The sequence below is a fragment of the Ranitomeya imitator genome, chromosome 3 (assembly GCF_032444005.1).
Source record: "Ranitomeya imitator isolate aRanImi1 chromosome 3, aRanImi1.pri, whole genome shotgun sequence".
Taxonomy (NCBI): domain Eukaryota; kingdom Metazoa; phylum Chordata; class Amphibia; order Anura; family Dendrobatidae; genus Ranitomeya; species Ranitomeya imitator.
In genome coordinates this window covers 730,237,136-730,262,244 of record NC_091284.1, presented here as the reverse complement: position 1 = coordinate 730,262,244, position 25,109 = coordinate 730,237,136, and the positions used below count along the sequence as shown (strand labels likewise).

The 25,109-nt window shown below is 42.0% G+C and overlaps 1 protein-coding gene across 1 annotated transcript in view; it reads right to left on the bottom strand.

Moving 5' to 3' along the window:
* Positions 1 to 19,172: 19,172 nt before the first annotated feature.
* The window catches only part of LOC138670975 (keratin, type II cytoskeletal 5-like), a 6,389-nt gene continuing 452 nt past the window's right edge, over positions 19,173 to 25,109 (bottom strand). Inside the window, exons 1-9 of the mRNA XM_069758803.1 lie at positions 25,015 to 25,109; positions 24,704 to 24,918; positions 24,228 to 24,288; positions 24,039 to 24,134; positions 23,735 to 23,899; positions 23,409 to 23,534; positions 22,866 to 23,086; positions 19,889 to 19,923; positions 19,173 to 19,793 (exon numbers count right to left, since the gene is read on the bottom strand). The exon at positions 25,015 to 25,109 is cut by the window's right edge and continues 452 nt beyond it. Of these exons, the coding sequence (XP_069614904.1) occupies positions 19,573 to 19,793; positions 19,889 to 19,923; positions 22,866 to 23,086; positions 23,409 to 23,534; positions 23,735 to 23,899; positions 24,039 to 24,134; positions 24,228 to 24,288; positions 24,704 to 24,918; positions 25,015 to 25,109 (1,235 nt within the window). The 3' untranslated portion in view covers positions 19,173 to 19,572. The remainder of the gene's footprint in view (positions 19,794 to 19,888; positions 19,924 to 22,865; positions 23,087 to 23,408; positions 23,535 to 23,734; positions 23,900 to 24,038; positions 24,135 to 24,227; positions 24,289 to 24,703; positions 24,919 to 25,014) is intronic.

Genomic DNA, 25,109 nt, shown 5'->3' with positions numbered 1-25,109 from the left:
GTCCAATCCCCAGCAAGTATAATACATCTGATGTATTAATTCAAATAAAACACGTACATGATACTTGCTGGGAGTCAGGTAGTGGCCACCTTATGTCAAATATTACTCAAGCACGTCAATGTTTCGCTCGGCAACTGCCCAAACTCATACGGAATTTTGGTTTTAAAAAATTCATCCATTGAAATAGATGTTTTTCTCTTTGCATTTTAAAGCTTAAATGGATTTTGCCATGATATTAAGTGTGAACATACTGGCAGTTCATGCCATCACTTACTGACCAATGGGGTTCTGACCATTCCTTGGCATTGAGGAGCAACAAAGCTGCTTACTTATAGGCTTTTCCTTTTCAGGCACACTCTCCATATGCAATCCATATGTCATCTGTGTATCCGTTTTTTTCCAACCATATACAATTTGTATGTCCATTTTGTACGCTTATAGGGCATCTGTTTTTTTTTACATGAGCAATATAATATATACTAAAGGTCAACTACAGTTTCCACTGTATGGATCAAAGAAGTTCTTGCTGTAATTTTTTACATGCTGACCATCGGTCCATGTTTATAAACATTCATGTGAACCACTACATTGACTTGCACTAGTCTTTGTTCTGTCCGTAAGCTGCACAAAGCACACGGACAATAAATGGACCCTAATTTTGAATTTGAATTACTGCTGGGATAATAGTGACCAAAATACTGCGTCGGAAACAGGTTTAGTACTGTTCTTGGTCAGTGTCTATATGTGTATGAACTCTTCTTAATGAAAACGGGAATGATAACGCCAAGATGTCAATTTATTTATGGATTTTCAGGAGGAGAAAGTAAATAACAGCACAACGGAAATTTTTAAGAAGCGGTGCGCTAAATCAGTCATGTAAGGAGAACTACAAGGTCCGCATTAATGACTACACACAGTAAGTAGAATGAATCGAGTATCAGTTGTGGACTTCAGTTATTTCATCCTGGGGCTTGTAAACTGTGTTCGTCGGACTTAATTCTGCAGGTAATTATTATAGAATAAACCTAATAAACTTTATGCATTTATCATCCATAGCAACTACTGTATATATACGAGTACAGCATCCCAGTCACTTGGCGACACCTCACAGATTGTTAGACTGAGTGATGTGCATAGGTATGCATTGATGATGGGATGAAGACAGCATTGTGCCAAAGTGATTGTTACTTGTATTGTGGACAAATGTGATTGAAAAGGGTGTGGAGAGAGAAGACAAGAACAATAAGAGGTGTATTCATTAATAGGTGTGGGTTGAGGAAAGGGTTTAGTGACATAATATATGAGAAACAACATTCCCGTATTTTAGCACTTTAGCTGACAGTTATTAAAGGGGCTGGCCTCAATCTTTATTTTTTTCAAATGTGCTGGAATCACAAATATAATGTTAAAATCTGTGCAGCTGCCCTGATTTTTATAGTGCTGCCCCCTTGTGTTCTCATATCTACATCACTGACTTTACAGCTTTCCGGTCCCAGTGTAAAGGAGTGGAGAAGCTGTCAACACATCCCGTGAAAATTGTATGGTTATACAACGCAAGGTGCTGTTTTACATGTTGGATATGTTTTTTTAATCCGGTTTTTGGCCTGCAACAGTGTGTTAGCTGCAGAGAGGGTTAACTATAGGGACCAACCCATGAGGGGAGGAGTTACATGGGCAAAAGGAAATCAGTTCCTGTTTAAGGTATTATTTTCTGGTTAGCCAATAAAGGTATCACTCCGAGAATACTTTTATCCTCATTGGGCAGAAAAGTATTCCCATTAATTTTTCTGGCTAACACAGTACCGCAATATAATTTACTCTTGTACATCAAAGATAAAAGAGAAAAGTATTGAAAAGGAAAGGACATCTGATCCTACTGTAAAGGTACCGTCACACTCAGCAACTTTACAAAGAGAACGACAACGATCCGTGATGTTGCAGCGTCCTGGATAGCGATCTCGTTGTGTTTGACACGCAGCAGCGATCTGGATCCCGCTGTGCCATCGCTGGTCAGAGTTAGAAGTCCAGAACTTTATTTGGTCGTCAGGTCGGCGTGTATCGTCATGTTTGACAGCAAAAGCAACGATGCCAGCAATGTTTTACACGGAGCTAACAACCAGCGAGAACGATAAGTGAGTCGCCGTTACGTCACTGGATCGCTCCTGCATCGTTCTGGAGTTGCTGTGTTTGACGTCTCTACAGCGACCTAAACAGCGACGCTCCAGCGATCGGCTCGTTGTCTATATTGCTGCAGCATCGCTGAGTGTGATGGTACCTTGAGCAGACCTGCATTGAAAAGTGTGTGAAGAAAGGAGACCATACTCTGATAGCACAATCTAACATAAAAAAGGATTAAGTGGCAGAAGGATCTCTTATCTCAGGCAAGTAAAGGTACCTTCACACATAACGATATCGTTAACGATATCGTTGCAATGTCACGCTTTTTTGTGATGTAGCAACGATCTCGCTAACGATCTCCTTATGTGTGACAGCGACCAACGATCAGGCCCCTGCTGGGAGATCGTTGGTCATGGAGAATGATCAGGACCTTTTTTTGGTCGCTGATCGCCTGCTGTCATCACTGGATCGGCGTGTGTGACGCAGATTCAGCGATGTGTTCACTTATAACCAGGGTAAACATCGGGTTACTAAGTGCAGGGCCGCGCTTAGTAACCCAATATTTACCCTGGTTACCATTGTAAAAGTTAAAAAAAAACACTACATACTTACATTCCGATGTCTGTCACGTCCCCCGCCGTCAGCTTCCCTGCACTGACTGTCAGCACCGCTGGCCGTAAAGCAGAGCACAGCAGTGACGTCACCGCTGTGCTCTGCTTTACGGCCAGCGATGACACAGTCAGTGCAGGGAAGCTGACTGCGGGGGACGTGACAGACATCAGAATGTAAGTATGTAGTGTTTTTTTTTTAACTTTTACAATGGTAACCAGGGTAAATATCGGGTTACTAAGCGCGGCCCTGCACTTAGTAACCCGATGTTTACACTGGTTACCCGGGGAATACGGCATCGTTGAAGACAGTTTCAACAATGCCGAAGTCTTTCCCCGGATCGTTGGTCGCTGGAGAGCGCTGTCTGTGTGACAGCTCTCCAGCAACCACACAATGACTTACCAACGATCACGGCCAGGTCATATCGCTGGTCGTGATCATTGGTAAGTCATTTAGCGTAACGGTACATTAAGGGCCTACAGCAAAACATTATCTATACTAGATAACAAATGAAAGTGTAGCCAGACCTGAGGGTCATAGAAGCAGTTGGTCAGGCTGGGGCACCTGTTCTCCTACAGGGAATTACAGATGTAATGGAAAACCAAAGAGCAAGTGACCCACATCACATGGGCTTTGAAAATAGTAGTGAGGAGTCTTAGCAATGCAGCTCAGCCAGTGAGGCCTCACACAAAGAGAACATGAGAGGTTCCCATAGTGGTTTTCTGATCTAGCACAACCTGTAACAGAAGTAATGTCCCTGCTTCTGGATTGTGTAGAACAAGTATTTTTTTATTGTTGTGCCTGCTATCTCATTTATATACTTCTCATCAGTTTGTTCAGTAAAGAAAAGTTTATGTTATGATCCAATGGTAGTTTTCTGACTGATGTGCCAGGGGTTAATTATTTGTGGCCTCTTTCTGGTTCTGGGAGGGCTTTTTATAGCCTTGGTTGGCTTGAGACCCTTGTCAGTTATACTCCTGTTCTAGGCTGAGTTAAGTTGACCCTGGTGTGTTTGTGCCTTGTGCCTGATCTGTGTGAATATTCCCTGTTGCTGACCCGGTCGGTCCATCACTTTGCTATTGCCTGTTGAGTCTGTACTTCGTTGTTCGGTTCTAATGTTAATTGACTGCGGCTTGATACCTAACTACGTTTTTGTCTCAATCCTTTTGTCCTGTGCAGTCCTCCGGTTACTGACCTTGGCTTGTCTGACCCCGCTCCCGGCGTTGCCAGCTCTTATTTTCGGCCTTGTGCCCCACAGTACTCTCGGTTGCCAGCTGTTGTCTTTAAGACCTTCCTGCACTGGTCAGGTCACTTGACCCGTCAGGTCCTTGTCTGTGTCTCTTCACACCGCCGCTTCAGCCTGCTACTCTCTCCTTCCCTCCTGCTCTGGAGTGTGCACACGGTAAGCACAGTCTTCTTTGGTGAGGGGAGAAGAGTCAATGGCCACCACTTTAACAGGAGTCTGGAGTCTAGCTGTCCTTATCTTGCATTGAGAAATCAAATGAGGGCTAACCAAGTTGATGGACGAACCGCAATCCACAAAAGCTGTAGAAAAAGGAGAACTGTCCACTAAAAGTTCAAACTGAAACAAAATTTTGCAACATGAGGACAAGTGTACCTGAAAGTCTGGATAGCCTCCTCGACTACTAACACATGCTATATGTGTCACTGAACAACACCCACCATACCAAGACCAATATACCAATAATACTACTATATTGAAAAATAAAGCTTCCGCACCATTATCATATATAATCATCACATAGAGCCTGAATATAACCACCATCCTGTTACTGAGCAAAACCCAATGCACCAAGACCATTGGGTTCTCATCGCAAACCAGCTATGTCCTTCTTCGTGCGCACTCTCCTCTCCACACACACACACACACTCACACACACAATATAACTGTACATCTCTCTCTCCTCCATGTAATAGTTATGATTGTGATCACCTTTATGGCCTTACATACTATAGTAAAACTCCCCACAGTACAGTGATAGTGAAGACAGGGATATAAATTCAGTGATGTCAAAGTACAGAGGTAGTATACATACAGTGACATGTAAAAGTTTGGGCAACCCTGGTCAAAATTACTGCTGTTGTGATTGTGAACAGTTGAAAATTAAATTATCTTTAAAAGGGCCTAAAGTTAAAGATGACACATTTCCTTTTTATTTTAGGCAAACAATATTTATAGTCATCTTTTACTGTACAATTTAAAAATTATAAACAGGAAAAATAGGCCAACGCAAAAATTTGGGCACCCTGCATGGCTAGTACGTACTTAGTTTCACCCCCTTTTGAAAGTATCACAGCTTGTAAATGCTTTTTTTAGGTAGACAAGAGTCTTTCATTTCTTGTTTGAGGGATCTTGATCCATTCAGACATGAAATATTCTTCCAGTTCTATGATATTCCTAGGTCGTTTTGCATCCTCTACGATTTTGAGGTCTAGCCACAGATTTTCAAAGATATTCACATCAGGGGACTGTGAGGGTCATTGTAAATTGTTCTGCTTGCGCCTTTTGAGGTAGCCTATTGTGGATGTTCATGTGTGCTTAGAATCATTAGTGCAGTGGAAGTAGTGCATATGGACTTTTCAAAAGCTTTTGATACGGTGTCACACAAAAGGTTGATACATAAAATGAGAATAATGGGGTTGGGGAAAATATATGTAAGTGGGTTAAGAGCTGGCTCAGGGATAGGAAACAAAGGGTGGTTATTAATGGAGCACACTCGGAATTGGGTCGTGGTTAGCAGTGGGGTACCACAAGGGTCAGTATTGGGCCCTCTTCTTTTTAACATATTTATTAATTGTAGGAGGCATACATAGCAGAATTTCAATATTTGCAGATGACACTAAACTCTGCAAGGTTATCAATACAGAGGAGGACAATTTTATATTATAGGATGATTTATGTAAACTAGAAGCTTGGACTGATAAATGGCAAATGAGCTTTAATGGGGATAAATGTAAGGTCATGCACTTGGGTAGAAGTAATAAGATGTATAACTATGTGCTTAATTCTAAAACTCTGGGCAAAACCGTTAATGAAAAAGACCTGGGTGTATGGGTGGATGACAAACTCATGTTCAGTGGCCAGTGTCAGGCAGCTGCTACAAAGGCAAATAAAATAATGGGATGCATTAAAAGATTAAAAGAGGCATAGATGCTCATGAGGAGAACATAATTTTACCTCTATACAAGTCATTAGTTCGACCACACTTAGAATACTGTGTACAGTTCTGGTCTCCAGTGAATAAGAAAGACATTGCTGAACTAGAGCGGGTGCAGGGAAGAGCGACCAAGGATATTAGAGGACTGGGGGGTCTGCAATACCAAGATAGGTTATTACACTTGGGGCTATTTAGTTTGGAAAAACGAAGGCTAAGGGGTGATCTTATTTTAATGTATAAATATATTAGGGAACAGTACAAAGACCTTTCTGATGATCTTTTTAATCATAGACCTGAGACAGGGACAAGGGGGCATCCTCTACGTCTGGAGGAAAGAAGGTTTAAGCATAACAACAGACGCGGGTTCTTTACTGTAAGAGCAGTGAGACTATGGAACTCTCTGCTGTATGATGTTGTAATAAGTGAGTCATTACTTAAATTTAAGAGGGGACTGGATGCCTTTCTTGAAAAGAATAATGTTACATGTTATATATATTAGATTCCTTGATAGGGCGTTGATCCAGGGAACTAGTCTGATTGCCGTATGTGGAGTCAGAAAGGAATTTTTTTCCCCAATGTGGAGCTTACTCTTTGCCACATGGGTTGTTTATGCCTTCCTCTGAATCAACATGTTAGGGCATGTTAGGTTAGGCTATGGGTTGAACTAGATGGACTTAAAGTCTTCCTTCAACCTTAATAACTATGTTACTATGTTACCATTATCTATTTGCAGAAGCCATTCTCATTTCAACTTCAGCTTTTCTACAGCTAGTGTTATGTTTGTATGAAGAATTTGTTAAAATTGCTTTGAATCCATTGTTCCTTCTACCCATGAAATATTCCCCGTGCCATTAGCTGCAGCACAACCCCCGAAGCATGAGTTATCCACCCCCATGCTTAATGGTTGACGAAGTGTTCTTTTCCTGAAATTCTGTGTCTTTTTTTTCCACACATATCTTTGGCCATTGTGGCCAAAATGTTCTATTTTAACCTCATTGGTACATAGGACTTGTTTCCAAAATGCATCAGTCTTGTTAAGATGTTCTTTTGCATACTTCTGAAGCTGACTTTTATGGTGAGGACACAGGAGAGGTTTTCTTTTGATGACTCTTCCATGAATGCCATATTTGTTCAGGTGTTTCTGAACAGGAGAACAATATACCAAGCTCCTGAGTCTGCTAAATGTTTCTGAAGATCTTTTGCAGTCAAGTATGAGTTCTGATTTGCCTCTCTAGCATTCCAGAGGCATGACCTCATAAAGTGACAGTGGTCAGAATTGTAAAAATTGGTCTGGTCAGAAAGGTGAAAACAGGCTTTGGGGTGAAGGGATTAAACCCGCTGTGCAGTTGTGTCCCCCATAACAATGCTTCAGTCCTATGTTTGTTACGGGATTTCTTCTAACTCCTGCAAGCTGACAGACTAGGCATCATTATTTCTTAGTTATTATCTTACTTTAATCATTCATTCTAGATTTACTGTTCTTTTAAAAATCCAAATAGGTGAAATGTAGCGTTAGCTTTTTATCTAGTACTACAGTATATTATTATACATGTAAGCTATAATCTAACAGCATTAGTTCAATTTACCTGCATTACTAAGCTTATAAAATATAATTCTTTGGCTGTTATAACTTGTTACATTTCATTATTTCTGTTAGTGAAAGCAAAATCTGCTGCCCTTAGCAAAATGCTGAGAGTAGCCCAGAAGACTAGATGTTCATAAGTCGGGTTGTCAACATTGTATCATAGCAATTACTAATGTAAAAAATAATGACTTCCTTATTTCATCTAAACATATCCTATCTTTTATTCCTTGTATTATCCATGTTACAATTCTAGGTGTATGGGAATCTTAGATACAGGAAGTTGTATGGCAGAGAGCAGCTAGTGACTTTCAATTTTATTTCCAAAAATGACATTTCTATTTAGACAGAAAATAATCTATATTTGTTTTCTTAACATAGTAGATGTCATATTTTTTAAAGACCTTGACACATATTAAGCTAAGGTTGGCCAAACTTGTCAATATTATACGGCTCAACCAACAGTCTAATTGCCAGGCTCACCAGGTGAGGTCGATCTTTAGCCTCAAATCTCGGCAGGCACACGAACCATGGGTTTTAATGCAGCAAGCTGGAAGGCACGTGTGGGCAGTAAAAAGTTGGCACACACTGAAATCGCAGGAGCAGCAGGGTGGATGAAATGGAACCCAGCAGGGCTGGAAGCAAGTAACACACAGAATGTTCAGAAGGTGAAGCACACCAAATACAGGTCTAGAAACTCTTTCCCAAGACACAGGTGTGTGTAAATTAGCTTTAAATAGGTATAGGGAGAAGATTTGATTGATCCATGCCGGGCAACCTGCAAAACTTGATGTGGAGCACAACAGAGGGCAGCGGACCCAAAAGAAGGATGCAAAGTCAGGGATGTGACACTAAATATTACAGAGGGAAGAAAAATGGGTTCACAAATTTATCATATAACAGCTTTATTGTATTATATTAAAACAAAACCAAGTTAATGTAACTATATCAAGGTCACAATATGAGAATATTAAATAATAGCATATCAAAATGATTAAAGCACTGTCAAAGACATATGATTCCATAGAAATTGCTAAAAATTGCCACTGTATGGAGATTAACTATAAAATGCAAGAAACCAGCTGCAGAGATCTAAAATCTTGTTTTTTTCTGTTGTTTGATGATTGTTTCTGTCTCCTGCAGTGATGCTGCTCCATGCTCCGAACTGAATTGGACTATTACAGTAAGCTGATCCTATAATGTGTATTTCACTGATTGTAGTTTAAGGAAAAATACCTTAATACAGCTTTTTCCTGATTAAATACTATCACATCGTCGTAATATAATATAATGTGCTTTTGCATAACTCCAGTACATGTGAAGTTCAATAAATGCAAGCATATATCTTACCTATGGTATGCACAACAGAAGTGTCACATATTATATCCGCTGCCCCGACACGCGTTTCATGTGCCTGCTTTTCCAAGATGATGAATATTTACTGTCCGTTATATACATGGATTTGAGAATCACTTGATAGAATACTGCTATGCTACCAGAGCATGTTCTTGCAATGACAAACATATGACCTGGCACCACCTTTCGGGCATCAGCCCATTGTGCATATGCCCAAGAGTGCAGTGTTCCACAGCACTATGGGTGTGCGCTTGAGACTATGACACTGAGTGGGTGGGAGGGAGGGGCATGTGACAGAGCGGACATGCGCACTAGCGGTGAAGGAATAAAACATGAAAAAAAGATGTGTACAAAACAAGTTCGATTAGAACCATTAGGCTATGGTGCCATCTTTTATATGGATTAGGTGAATAACATAGCAAAGATGCATAGTGAACAGAATATAGTGTGATATACAGTGGTTTGATAACGTATTCACCCCCTTGGCATTGTTGATATTTTGCTACCTCACAACATGGAATTTGAGTGGCTTTTTTTGAGGGTTTGCATCAGTTCATGTAAAGAACATGCCTACAACTGTTAACATTTGTTTTTCTTTTTACTGTGAAGCAAACAACAAATAGGACAAAATTACTGAAAACTTTAGTGTGCATAACTAATCACCCCTCTAACTTCAGCACTTTGTAGAGCCTCATTTTGTGGCAATTACAGCTGCAAGCCACTTTGGATAAGTCTCTATGTGCTTTCCACATCTTGCTACTGGGATTTATACCTATTCCTCAAGGCAAAACTGCTCTAGTTCCTTCAAGTTAGATGGTTGCCTCTGGTGAACAGCAGTCTTCAAGTCTGACCATAGATTCTCAATTGGATTAAAGGGACACTGTCACCTGAATTTGGAGGGAACAATCTTCAGCCATGGAGGCGGGGTTTTGGGGTTTTTGATTCACCCTTTCCTTACCCGCTGGCTGCATGCTGGCTGCAATATTGGATTGAAGTTCATTCTCTGTCCTCCGTAGTACATGCCTGCACAAGGCAATCTTGCCTTGCGTAGGCGTGTACTATGGAGGACAGAGAATGCTCCATCCAAGTCTCAAATCATTGACATACTGAAGAAAGGTTTTTCCACAAGGATATTCCTGTATTTTGCACCAGTCATCTTCCCCTTGATTCAGACCATTTTCCCTGTCCCTGCTGCCAAGAAACATCCCCACAACGTGATGCTGCCACCACTGTGTTTCGCTGTGGCGATGGTGTTCTTGGGGTGATGATCTTTGTTGGTTTGGTGCCAAACATAGCATTTACCTTTGTGGTCAAACAATTCACTTTTGGACAACAGAGAGTGTCTGCTTCATTTCCTGACTGTTGCGTATTCATCACCTTGTCCTCCTCATTTTGTTCCTCAGCTCCTGCACCTTCATTAATAGTTTGTCTGGTATCATGAACCCCACTGCATCACAGTAAGCCACCCTCCCATGGCACCCACCTGTGCGACAACAGCTATTCCTTCATCATTGTCATGCTGCTGCAATGCAGATAGGTGCAGGCTTCACTAGATGGCAGTAGAGAGGAAGCAGGTCTGCACCTAAACAGAACTGACCTGCAGTGCAGCAGTGAGGCTACCACAGATGGAAGCAGAATAGTCAGACATGCCGGGTCAAATCCTAGACTGTAGCGCAGTACAAAAGGATTAAGAAAACTCACAGTCAGAGAAAAGCCAGGGGGTCAGTAACGGTCAGGAGCGGATAAGCTAAAAGACAAAGAACAGAAACAGGTCAGGATGCAAGCCAAGTCAAAACCAGGGAGTCTGCACATTAAGGGAAACACTGAGACAAGACAGGAATAGGGGAAAACAAAGACACAGGTTCAGACAGCAAACGCAGCAGGACCAATCAGAATAATCAGAATCAGCTACAGCAACACTAGGCAAAAACAATAACTGACATCGCCGGCAGGAAGCAGTGGTGATAAATAGCCAACATGAACCCTGACAAAGGCTGAGAAAGGTTAAAGGTTAACATGACCAGACCAGGAAAAAGGGAAAACAGGACTCAAAACCTGGGCTGGATCATGACAATCATCCTCCTCTGCTTCCAACTCTTTCTCTGGGAACATCACCTCCTCATACAGACAATTCAAAATGCACTCCAGCATGTAGATTAACAGAATAGTGATGCTGATGATGGCATCATCAGCGCTAACCATCATAGTAGACATTTCAAAACTGTACAGAGGGGTGCAGAAATCCTTGACCTGTTCCCACTCCACAAGCATGATTTACACCATGTCTGGACTGCGTTGGCCCAGGCTATGCAAAAGGACATACTGCACCAGGGTTCTTCACTGCAACATGTCCAGAGTGAATACCACTGTGTCGGAACATTGCTGATCAAGTGGTTAACCGGTATGCAGAAAGACCTCTGAAGCAATACAAGTCGATGACCTGCGAGGTGTGATCTTCAGAAGTGAGCACACAGGGACCATGCTTTCTGCAGGAGAGCATCCTGGGCAGGATAGTGGCAAATAAATTGATATACCACAAGGTTGAGGACCGGAGCCATGTAAGGAAAGTGTGTGAGGATGACACATCGTAGGTCCACCACAAGGTTTGCACTGCATCACACATGACCTTTCCTTGCTCCAGGTTTAGTAGAGACAGCCATTGCAGTAACTCAGCCTGAATACCTGTCCACAACTCTTGAGCTGTGTGACTGCAATCTCCATGGCATATTAATTTAAACACTGCCTGATTGAGGTGAGTCATGGCTGTGCAGCATGTATTCTTTCTGCACTGTTTGATCACGTGTCTGATTAAGGGAGAAGTTGAGGGCACAGGTAAAGGCATTAGAGGAGGTGGAGGAGGCAGAAGCAGTGGAGAAACTGTTAGATACAGAGGTTGTCCCACCTGCCTTGGTGATTCAAAGACTTGTGAAGCAGCCCTTTGACCTCCTGCCCCCACAGCCACCAGAGTCACCCAGTGTCACGGGTGTGTTAGATGCTACAGACAGTCGCTCTGCATCTGGCTGCAGAAGGTCTCTGCATTTGGCACTGCAGATACATTCATAATCCTTCTGACTTTTGGACCCTTTTGCAACCTCCTTCCTGCTCTAATTGACACACCTGGACCTGGTTGTTTATAGACTCCAAGTCTGCTTTATGGAGTCACCGGTGATATTTACATTTTCCCCTTGTGAAGGCTTGGAGCTATAGCAGTCAGATTGCTTCCTCTCTGGTGCTGTTGGAGGACGTTTAGTGTTATCTCTCTGGAGTCTGTTCAATCTAAGTTTCTTCCCCTTGTTTGTCTCCCTTCTTGTCTTTAGTGTACAGTGAGGACTGACCAGTGTTCATCGTCCCTTCCCTATTCAGTGCAAAGCTCTAGGGATATACAGGGCTTAGGTTACTGCTCGGCGATTGGTGTGGAACCAATTTTGGGATGGTAGGGGAGACAGGTTGCTATTAGATCCAGCTAGGGGTCTCCACTCCCCCTTTACCGAGCATTTGGGCTTCCTTCCCCACTTCCCCTCGTGTTGCACTTAGTCTTCCCACACTGTGAGTGACACCCAGTGCCCAGTCAGCAAGATGTAATGCCCCTGCCCATGTTTGCTCATCCAGGTGTCAGTGGTGAAATGCACCCTGGCAGACATAGATTTTTTCTGGGAATGGTTGATGTTATCGGCAACAAGCTGGTGTAGTGCACAGACTTCTTAGAATTAATAGCGACTGGGCAACTGGTTCTGGGGGACTGCAGCGATCATCAACTTTCGGAAACCGTCTGTATCTACCAAGTAGATATGCAGCATTTCCGTGGCCAACAGATTGGAGATAGTGGTGTTCAAGCTCTTTGATTGGTCATGTGTAGGAGGAACTATTATTTTATGTGACTGACTACAACTGCAGAACCGAGAGCTGACTGTTCTACTGAGAGAGGGTGGAGTATGGAGAACAGGACAAATTGATGGACTGTGAGTGAGATGCAGGCGGAGATGTTATAGTGGATTGAGAAAGATGTGTTGTGCTAGGTGACACAAAACAGCAGTCATGTCTGCTTGCATAACAGCTGACTGGCTCTCACTCACCCTGAATGTGGTGGGTAAAAAATTATATCCAAAAAAATGTGTATGACCCAGTGATGAAGAATCTGATGCACTTTCATACAGTATATGTATAAAACTTCCATTTTATTGAAGAATAGTAGAGCAGTTACATGCAGTCAGATCAGCCAGTGTACATTTAGAACCAACATGTTTTGGCCTGTAACAAGGCCTTAATCATGGTTCTAGATGTCCACTGGCTGATCTGACTGCATGTTACTGTGCTCTTTTATATTTTTCTACTATTCTTCAATAAAATGGAAGTTTTATACATATAAGACATCTGAAAGTGCAGAGGATTAGGGTTGAGCAAAACGGGTCGGCCAGATTCAGAAGTCGCCGACTTTTGGCAAAGTCGGGTTTCATGAAACCCGACCCAACCCCTGTGTGGGGTCGGCCATGAGGTCGGCGATCTTCTGATCTGGAATCGGAATTCCGATACCGAGTTCCGATATGTTTAAGATATCAGGAATCGGTATCGGAATTCATATTTAAGTGTAAAATAAAGAATAAAAAAAAATATTGATATACTCACCCTCGGACGTGCCCTGGTTCTCACCGGCAGCCTTCCTTCCTAAAAATGAGCGCCTGAAGGGCCTTCGATGACGTCGCGGCTTGTGATTGGTCGTGTGAGCGGTCACATGGGCGGTCACGCGACCAATCACAAGCCGCGACGTCATCTAAGGTCCTTCACGCGCTAATTCTTAGGAAGGAAGCGTCCGAGGGCGCGTCCGAGGGTGAGTATATTCCTAATAGGTATATACTCACCCTCGGACGCGCCCTGGTTCTAACCCGCAGCATTCCTTCCTAAGAATCAGCGCCTGAAGGACCTTAGATGACGTCGCGGCTTGTGATTGGTCGCATGACGCCCATGTGACCACTCACGTGACCAATCACAAGCCGCGACGTCATCGAAGGTCCTTCAGGCGCTCATTCTTAAGAAGGAAGGCTGCCGGTGAGAACCAGGGCGCGTCCGAGGGTAAGTATATCAATATTTTTTATTTTGATTCTTTATTTTACACTTAAATATGGATCCTAGGGCCTGAAGGAGAGTTTCCTCTCCTTCAGACCCTGGGAACCATTAGAAACCCAATGCACTGCATTGGGTTTCGTGTTTCGGCCGACCGCGACCCCGATTTTTCTATAGGATCGGCCGATTTCACTCGACCCGACTTTTGAAAAAGTCGGGTTTCGTGAAACCCGACCCGATCCTATAAAAAGAAAAGTCGCTCAACCCTACAGAGGATTCTTCATCGCCGAGTCTTACACATTTTTTTGGATTTCGTTGCTGTGGCTGCCGAGCCGTTACCCTGGCTGATGGACGGACTCCTGGATTGAGACGAGGACGGTGAGCTGACTAAAAATTTTCTTTTTTCTTGGTAAACAATTATAGTTTCTGCGGCCAGAGACCTGTGTGAGAAAACTTGGAATGATGACGGAGAAGTAAGAAGCAGCAGATGGGGTTGATGGGACGGCCAGTGGTTGTCGAAGCCTTCTAGTCCACATTTTAGTGAAGTGAGATTCCCACACTCAAACATGCTGATCACTTATGTGCAGGTTCATGCATGTCGTTGTCCAATTATTGCAATTTTTTTGCTCTACTCAGTTTTTGTTTTGCAAATTTAACAGATAGCATATGTTGCATCAACCTTTGCGGTCTCAAAAAACACCAAGGCTAGGCAACGCTTGCCACCCTTGCGAACTTTACACTTGCAACCAGTGCTGGCCACAGTCAGAGATTAGGCTTTTGATGCAGTGCTTCTCATGGTTGCATCACTTTCTGTGTGTGGGAAACTGCAACGTTGCCTATTCATCTTCCTCCTCCTTCACCTCCTCTACTGAGCTACTCAGCTGAATACCTCTGGGTTATCACCAAGTGGGATCTACAACCTTATTGTCATCTTTTCTGTTCTCACACTCCTCACCTTAAGAGTCACTCTTAAAGTCCTCTTAGGAAGTCCTCTTCCTACTCTGACACCACAGTATAGTCCTCGTGTGCCTCTGGTATCTGAGTCTCTTCAGGATCACCTCCACCCTTGATGGGTAATGTCTGGTGATGAGAGTCTGTACTCTGCTCAGACCCTACTTCATCCTGCCCCAGATCCAACATGAAAAAATTTTGGGCATGGGTGCAGATGCTTTCCTCCTCTGGATTCTGTGATTCTTCTAAGCAGACCTCTGATGCACATGGTATAGAATGTGTGAACAGCTCTGCAGAATGGCCCATCTGAGGTTCACCACAGTCATTTGGAAATTTCCGACGCAAGGGGAAACACATGTGATTGGAGTGCCACATCTGAGGATTGTACTGTGTGTGAAGTTAAGGTGGAGGAAGAGGATGAGAAGCCACTTGATGCAACGCTTGCCAACCACTGTAGCACATGCTCTTTCTGAGCCTTATCTAGGACGAGACGGTGTTTGTTCAGTTGAGCTTTCATTTACATTAACACACCTAACCCAAGTACACGTCGAACACCAAACTTATTTCCCTTTCCACCACAACCTCGCTTTTTTCCACTAATGTTGTAAGAAGCTTTCCCCTCTTGTTACCTGTTGTTTCACAACCTTAGGCCCAAGCTGTCAGTCAGTTGTCACTAAATGAACAATCATTATTTATTTTCTTAGATAGTTTGCCTGAACAACACTGTTATACCTAGTGGTTTTTAAGTGGAAATCTGGCCTTCTGATTTCATACTGACACACAGTTTTATCGCAAACAATTTGTAGCTAATTGGGTATCATGGCTACACCACTATATTAGGCAAAACAATTTTTAAGTGGAAATGACGTTTTAGATGGGTTCTGCATCCTGATGGGTTGCTGAAATCAACAAACATTGAAAGTTAAGGGAAAAAAAAGTAATCTCTTCAGATGCTCCTTTAACCTTTCCACTGCCCCTCCCTTCATCAATCACATTCCCTCGTTCCACCGCTCTTCATACAGCAGTACAATCCTAGCCACAGTAATTACAAAACCATTAGTGGAAATGCGATGATTTACCAAACTGTGATTGACTTTTGCTGACTTTGAGTAAAAATGGTTGTTAAAGCAAACACAAATCCGTATGTGCAATGTTTGTGCTGAATTTGAGATTGGCGAACGTTTCCTGAACACGTTTGCTCATCTCTAGCGACAGTATCCCATTTGTGGCTGTAAAGTACTGCTCAACCATACGGAAGGACAGAGCACTATTTTCCTACCTGGGCGTAAATATTCCTAGAATAGTTTGCAGACTCCATATACAGAGCCCCTAAGTGCTAGAAGAGTAGAATCCCTCTTTCCAGTGACCCCATTTTGGAAATTATACCCCTTTGGAAATTTATTTGCAGGTGTAGCGACGATTTTGGCTCAATGGGTGTTTTCCAGAAACAAGCAGCAATGAATGTTACCGAGTAACATAGTAACATAGTAGCATAGTAACATAGTTAGTAAGGCCGAAAAAAGACATTTGTCCATCCAGTTCAGCCTATATTCCATCATAATAAATCCCCATATCTAAGTCCTTCTACAGAACCTAATAATTGTATGATACAATATTGTTCTGCTCCAGGAAGACATCCAGGCCTCTCTTGAACCCCTCGACTCGATTTTCACTGACCTGAGTGAAAATTGCAAACTGCCTTTGTAGTGATCAGTACGTTGTAGTGACCAGTTCCTTATAGTGACCAGTACATAATCCCCAGCTGGAGAGATGCACTCATAAGTTAGGTAGGCACTTATGTTGTTTAGGTACACTGTGTGGCTCAGAAGGGAGGGGGCATATGGATTTGGGAATGCAAAATTTGCTGAATTTCTTTTGAGGGGGAGGAGCCATTTTGCCTTTCTGCAGCCTTTGTGCTACCAGTAAGGTGGAAGCCCCCTATATTTCCATTAACAGGTGGCAGACCTGAGTGAGGGCTTGCTTTTTTTGTAGGTTGAGTCGAAGCTTTTGTTAGGAACATTTTACATAACGTTTAGGATCACATTTATCTGGTGCTCTACTCTAAGCACTTACATTGGGATTTCCACCTAAATCTCTGAGTGACATGATTCAACTGAAACTCCCGAGGGAGCCATTCACTATAATGAGGCAGCAGGGTTACTCTGCACTCCATCTTATCTCTGTTCAGCGGTGTCCTTCTTTTCAGAAGTGCACAAAACTGGCCACGGCATGTTTATGCAATCCTAAAAAAAATGGATGCCGGTGGATCATAGGTCCTATGACGTCAACATTTCCTCCATCTGCCTCATTAGGGAATTTTCCGACTGGAGTTCCCATCTGGATTACGTATTTCAGAGATTTACACGAAACCCAGGTGTGAGCAGAATGAGCATATCAACATCAGATGAAGAATTGTTTTTTTTTTCCATCGTTCCTTGTGTAGTATAAGTGATATAGTGACTTTATTCTTTGAGTCGTTACAATTGCAAAATTATTTTAAAACTTTTTTTTCCTTTTGCTTAGTCCCACTATGGGACTTTTACTTTATGCAGTCTGATTGCAGTTATAAGGTATAGCAATGTAGGAGCATTGCTATACCTTATAGCCTGTCAGACCTGCAGACACAAATTAGATAGATCATGCACTGCGCATGATCTAACTTACTTCCTAGTGCCTGGTGACCCGGATGTTGTCATGAAAACATCAGGTCACCATGGCAACAAGCAGGATCCCGAGATGACATCGCAGGGTATCCGATCCAAGATCAGAGTGGCTTTCTTCTCTCTGCCTGCTCCCGAAATGCTGCGATCGCATTAAGGGGTTTAAAGTGCCAAGAGCAGTGCTGGACCACTCCTGACACTGATTGCCGGGTGTCAGTTGTCAGAATCAGCTGACACTTGGTGGCAATTGCGTTTGGGTGCGCAAAATCACCTGAACGTATATATCCGTCCAAGGTCGGTAAGTTCCAGGCAACCTAGACGTATGGATACGTAGAAGATGGGGAAAGGGGTTAATCACCACTTGAAGTTTTCTGCTAGTTTGGTTTCATTGCACAGGGGCCAAAGATTCTGGGCACAGTCCTGAACACTGAACACAAACTTTTTCCCTGAAGTCTATTTTACTGTTCGAGTTCAGCACCAAATAAAGTTTGTTGAAAGGCTGCATAGGTCACTTGAGGCTATGTCTCATGGGTGATGACGTTACTGACGTCATTTCTCTTAAGACATGACCACGAGTAACCTCTGAAGCCTCTTTCTCTTAATGACACTCCTTAGGTTACAGGAAACTGAACATAGTTGGAACCATGATGGATTACGTCAGAGCTTCTGGCATTATTTTTTAATATTAAATAGGTAAACCAGGGAATGTGTGGGGGAGTCTTTATTCAAATAAACTTTTTTTCCTGTGTGTGTCTTTTTAATTTTAAATAAGGGGTTAGTAATGGGGGTGCCTGATAGATTTCTCTCGATTACTAACCACACAGTTTGATGTTAGTTGACATTACACAGCTGACATCGACCCCAAAAACTATTACCATGATTGCCACTGCACTAGAGCAATTGGGAAGAACTGAGGCTAAGTGCCAGAATTACCATATCTAATGGATGCGCCATTTCTGGGGCAGCTGAAAGCTGGTCTTATTAGGCTGGGAAGGGGCCAATATCCATGAACCTTCCCAGCCTATTAATACCAGACCCCAGCTGCTTGCTTTGCTTTAGCTGGTTATTAACTTAGGGGCGTCCCCCATCATTTTCTGGGTGGTACCTCCATTTTTAGTAACAGCAAAGGCAAAGCAGACAGCTGGGGATAATATTGATAGACTGGGAAGCTCCATGAATATTGGCTTTTTTTCCAGCAGAATAAGATCATGTCACAGCTTTCTGCTTTCCCTTGGCTGGTTATTAGAAATAGGAGGGACCCCATATAATTTTGTTAATTCATTCATTCATTTAGTTATTTATTTATTAACAAGTATTATAAACTACACATACAAGGCATTGATCCACTCCTCCATTTGCACCTCCGCCTCCTGGTTCAAGATTATTATTTTTTATACTTTTTTTTATTCTATGTTATTTTAAGTAATTTCCCTATCCACATTCATTTGCAGGGCAATTGTCCTGCTCTCACCCACATTTTGTTTTCTTTTGCTTTTTGCTTTATTTCAACCATTTTACAGACATTTTACAGCACCAAATTTTGGGTTCTGGTACCCGAACCTGACGAAACTGAACTTCCACCGGTTCTCCCTTGTGTTATCAGGTTCCCTTTAAAAACTATATGTTTTCAAAATATTAAAGATGAAAAGCACAACAAGGTTGTAAGAATAATTGCAATTTATTGCAGTGTATATAACACAAGACATTGTAGAAGTAGTCAACAAAGTTAAGCAATAGGTAAATTGTACTTTTAGTTTACAGAAGAAAGAAAAGTAATTGAAAAGATAATATGTAGATAGTTCTTTTTAACAGGCTGTTTTTCCAATTGATGTATGGGTCACAACAAGTTTTATGGATGAGTAAAAACTTGATTTGTGATTATTTATGATGAACAGAGCTGCTACAGGCCAAATGATGTTCAGAAAGTCATACTGGGGTCATGGGACATCCAGAATACATGAGCCCTACTGGATGAAACACTAATAATTTACAATGGACTTAATTTTCACGGCCACAGTACAGATGTTGTAATGTGGAAATACATTTTTTTAAGGTAGTATTAATATCTCCGGGAAGTTGTGGAGGTTTTTGAAACAATTTTGACGCTGGAGCCGCTTCCACCTCCGGAGGTAAAGTTTGCCATTTTTCCACTGTTAGCAGTGAAGTTTCCTCCACTGATTCCTCCGCCGTATCCACTTGCACTTCCTGAGCCATATCCACCTCCAAATCCATAGCCTTGGCTAGCTCCACTGCTACCACCATAAGACGAGCTTACAACAGCTGTCAGGAATAAATTGTATGGTTAGAGTTAATGAATTATTTTTTATAAAAAACATAATAATATCTTTAAGAGAGAATTAAATAAATGAACTTACAAATGTTTACGGCTCCTACACCTTCTCCAGCCAACCTGTTAATTAAAAAAAAAAATCAGTTTTATTTTTTTTCACTGGAAATAACTCTGTTCCCACATAATACTGCTTTTCACCTGTTATTTTATGTTTGGGACCTATAAATATAAGGTCTTGAATTGCTCAACTGATTGAATATGACTTCCTGTACCTTTCGATTAATTTAATAAAAGACTCCAGTTTCTTACAAAGCAAATTCAATACAGCAATGTAACATTTGGACAAATCTTTTCACAATTAACATCACAACCAGTAGTCCTTAAAAGGCATATCTACTATATAATTGTCGAAGTGTCACTTCCATCTTTCTGTCTGTCTGTCTGTCTTTCTGTCCGTCTTTCTGTCTGTCTTTCTTTCTTTCTGTCACAGATATTCATTGGTCGCGGCCTCTGTCTGTCATTGAAATTCAAGTCGCTGATTGGTCGTGGCAAAAAGCCGATGACCAATCAGCGACGGGCACAGTCCGGCAGAAAAATGGCCGCTCCTTCCTCCCCGCAATGAGGGCCCGCTCCATACTCCCATCCAGTCAGCGCTCACACAGGGTTAATGGCAGCATTAACGGACCGCGTTATGCCGCAGTGTAACACACTCTGATAACGCTGCTATTAACCCTGTGTGACCAACTTTTTAGTATTGATGCTGCCTATGCAGCATCAATAGTAATAAGATCTAATGTTAAAAATAATAAAAAAAATAAAAAATCATTATATACTCACCTTCCGGATCCAGCCCAGGCCTTTCCCGCTCCTCGCGACGCTCCGGTGACCGGTCCATGCATTGTGGTCTCAGGAGACCATTACGTCATCATCTCGCGAGACCGCAATGCACCGTGCGACTAATCAGCAACATTGCCGCATGATTTAAATCCCGCTTCGCTGATTGGTCGCACCCAGCCAGTGCGTGCGACCGATCAGCGACATTGGCGCGGGATTTAAATCCCGCTTTGCTGATTGCTCGCGCCCAGCCGGCACGACGAATCAGCGACATTGGCGCAGCATTTGAATCCCGCTTCTCTGATTGGTCGCGCCCATCCGGCGCGTGCGACCAATCAGCGACATTGGCGCGGGATTTAAATCCCACTTCGCTGATTGGTAGCACCCAATCAGCAAAGCGGGATTGAAATCCCGCGCCAATGTCGCTGATTGGTCGCGCCCAGGCGGAGCAATGAATCAGCGAAGCAGGATTTAAATCCCGCGCCAATCAGCGATGGCCACAGTCCGATTAGTCCCTCCCTACTCCCCTGCAGTCACTGCCCAGCGCCCGCTCCATACTCCCCGCAGTCAGCGCCCGCTCCATACTCCATTCCAGTCACCACTCACACAGGGTTAATGCCAGCAGTAACGGACCACGTTATGCCGTGGGTAACTCACTCCGTTACCGCCGCTATTAATCCTGTGTGACCAAGTTTTTACTATTGATGCTGCCTAAGCAGCATCAATAGTAAAAAGATCTAATGTTAAAAATAATAAAATAACAAAAACCTGCTATTCTCACCTTCCATAGTCCGACGATGCGCTTGCGCGTGCCGCCAGCTTCCTTTCCCAGAGATGCATTGTGAAATTACCTAGAAGACTTAGCTGTCTTGCGAGACTGCTAAGTGATATGGGTTATTTCGCAATGCATCCTGGGAACGAAAGATGGTGGCAGCCGCGGGCGCATCGCCAGAGGTTCGCTGGATCTACACTGGATCCCTGCGGGTGAGTATATAACTATTTTTTATTTTAATTATTTTTTTAACAGGGATATAGTGCCCACACTGCTAAATACTACGTGGGCTCTGTTAGATACTGCATGGCTGCTATATACTACCTGGCCAGTGTTAGATACTATGTGGGCTGTGTTCTATACTGCGTGGGCTGCGTTATATACTACATGGCTGCTTTATACTACGTGGGCAGTGTTATATACTACGTGGCTGTGTTCTATACTGCGTGCTATATACTACGTGGCCACTGTTAGATACTATGTGGGCTGTGCTATATATTACGTGGCCAGTGTTACATACTACATGGGCTGTGTTATATACTGCGTGGCTGCTTTATACTGTGTGGGCTGTGTTATATACTACATGGGCTGTGTTATTTACTGTGTGGCCTATATTACCGCATCGGGTATTCTACAATATGTATGTTTGAATATAGCAGCCACATGGTATATACCACAGGCCACGTACTACTCCTATATACTACGTGGCCTCTGCTATATACAGTACTATGTGGCTGCTATATACATACATATTCTAGAATACCTGATGCGTTAGAATCGGGCCACCATGTAGTATACTATAATCATATATTGCAGAGTATCATAAAATCATCTTTTCTTTATTAATGCTTGAGAAACTCATTTCTGGATAAGCCAAGAAGAAAAGAAGAAAAATAAGCCAAGAAGAAAAATAAGGAATGACACATCTGTATGTCTATTGAAATCTATTTTTCTATGTCTAAGACATAGGGGATAACTTTCTGATTACTGGGAGTTCGACCACCATGGCCCCTACCAATCTCAAGAACCATAAGAGCACCGGCTGAATGGAGCAGAGTTCAATCATGCACATTATCGCTCCTTTCATTCTTAATTTTAGCACCGGAGATTTCCGAGTGCAGTGCTCGGCTGATCTTCAGCGCTCCTATTAGAATGGATTAGGAAACAGTGCTCATAATTGATCTCCGCTCCACTCAGCCCGGTTCTTGGGATTAGTGGGGCCACGTTGGTCAGATTCCAGCCATTAGAAAGTTATCCCCTATCTCGTTCAAATTTGAGTTCCCCGCAATAACTGCAGTAAATGGTAAAATTGATTTACCTGTTGAAGATTTGAGCCAAACAAATCAATAAAAAGAAGCCATTTTGAATTACTAGGCCTCAGACAAGTCACCTATTATCTTGAAAACAAGGCACACCTCCTTTTAAACTATATTTTTCTCGATTTCATTGCAGTTACCTGCTCTCTTCTCCTTCCAGCAGTTTTCTGTAGGTGGCAATTTCAATATCAAGAGCCAGCTTGACATTCATCAGCTCCTGGTATTCTCTCAGCTGACGAGCCATGTCCTGCTTGGCCTTCTGTAGAGCCTCCTCCAACTCTGTAAGCTTTTGTTTGGCATCCTTCAGTGCAAGCTCTCCTCGTTCTTCAGCCTCAGCAATCGCACTCTGCAACTTGGCACACTGGTTTAATATTGAAAAGAATCTATTATTAATATTTTTATTTAGAACATACATGAAAGCAATATTCTCCAACATTAGGTGACTTCTGCCAAAATTACTGTGCCCATTTCATCCTTACAAGGTTTGTGTTGAGATCAGTTTTAGGTTTCTGGGGCAACACATTTTTTCGTTCTAATTTTATAGGCATGCTGTTAAATTCTTAATCCAAACTTCCTGGCAAAAGCTAAAATCTTAGACAATGCGACACTGTAATAATTTCTTTGTGAGGAGACAATATTAATTCCTTACATTTATTTTTAAGCCCTAAAGCTATTTCCCTTACTTGTTTTTTCACGTTGTCGATCTCAGAACGCAGTCTGGTAATCATACGGTTTAGCTCTGCAATTTCAGTCTTTGTGCTTTTCAGATCATCACCATGTCTTCCAGCAGACATCTGGAGCTCCTCATACTGCAAAAAAATATCATATTTTGCTTAAGTTTATTAAAATGCTAAATGTAATATATATAGAGAGAGAGTATATGGCAAAAGTTGGTATGCAATATTATTATGTGTCTACACCTGATGACAAAATTCTATGTCAATAGGACCTGGACAGCTAGGACTTATTAAAAGCTATAGATCCATCATTGTTTGTAGCTAGTACTGACCTTGGTTTGGTACCAAGACTCAGCCTCCTGGCGACTTCTGTTGGCAATTTCCTCATACTGAGCCTTAACCTCGGCAATGATACCATCAAGGTCCAATGCTCTGTTGTTGTCCATGGACAAAACAACTTGGGTGTCTGAGATCTGTGCCTGCATCTGAGCAAGTTCCTAAAACCAACATGGAAAAAAAGAAACAGTTAAAATTATGATGATTGACCTATGACTTTGAATAAAGAAAAAATCCCATATGGTAAACATTGTATACGCAATGTAATATTTCTACTCAATATAGATAAGCTATAATTACCGCTTCATACAAGGCCCTCAGGAAGTTGATCTCATCATTCAGAGCATCCACTTTAGATTCCAGCTCTACTTTGTTCATGTAGGCAGCATCTACATCCTAAGTAGACAAAGGTTTGCATTAGTCAACATCTTAAAAGGAAACCTACAGTGCAATAAAATACTGATATTATGGGATTGATCAGAGAGTCACCTTTTTGAGCACCACAAATTCGTTCTCGGCAGCTGTCCTCTTGTTAATTTCCTCTTCATACCTAAGCAAAGAAAAATAATTATATGTTTGTGCTACCAACCACAAGCAGAGGTCTTCTCTATTTACTGTCAATTTACTTATGAAAAATATGCTATGTCACGTTGGTTAAAAAAGTTCAAGTTTTACACAAATCATGCCATAATACATGACCTACTCTAATTTCTCTGATTATTAACATTGTGCAGTATTACAGTTTGATGTCTGTAATTCTCAAAAACCAATCCAGACATTCTAGATTTACTAATTTAATCCATTTATCATGATTCAATTGTGCTGATTACTTCATTGTGAAAAAAAACAAGTAATAAATTAAAGATATTCTACATTTTTGGTAGTTGAAAATTAAGTTTCTTTCCTTAATCAGAAATCAAAACTAAATGAAGCAAGTCTCAAGAAACAAGTGATACTTCACTTACCTTGTCTTGAAATCCTCTACAGCATCTTGATTTTGTCTTAGCTCTGATTCCAAACGAGCCTTTTCACCTGATAGGCTGTCTAGTTGTCTCCGGAGCTGATTAATATAGGCTTCAAATAGGGGTTCAATGGTATTTCTAACTGTTTTGACTCCCTGTTCTTGCAAAAGGCTCCATTTTGTTTCCAGAACCTTGTTTTGTTGCTCTAGGAAGCGTACCTAAGTGGCAACAGACAGCATTTTTTTTGAAAAATCATTCATTGTGCCAAAAAATCTAGCGTAGAAGAGAATATAAGGGCCATGAAGACTACCTACCTTATCGATGAAGGATGCAAATTTGTTGTTGAGAGTCTTAATCTGTTCTCTTTCTTCTGTGCGCACTTTCTGAATAGTTGGGTCAATTTCCAAAT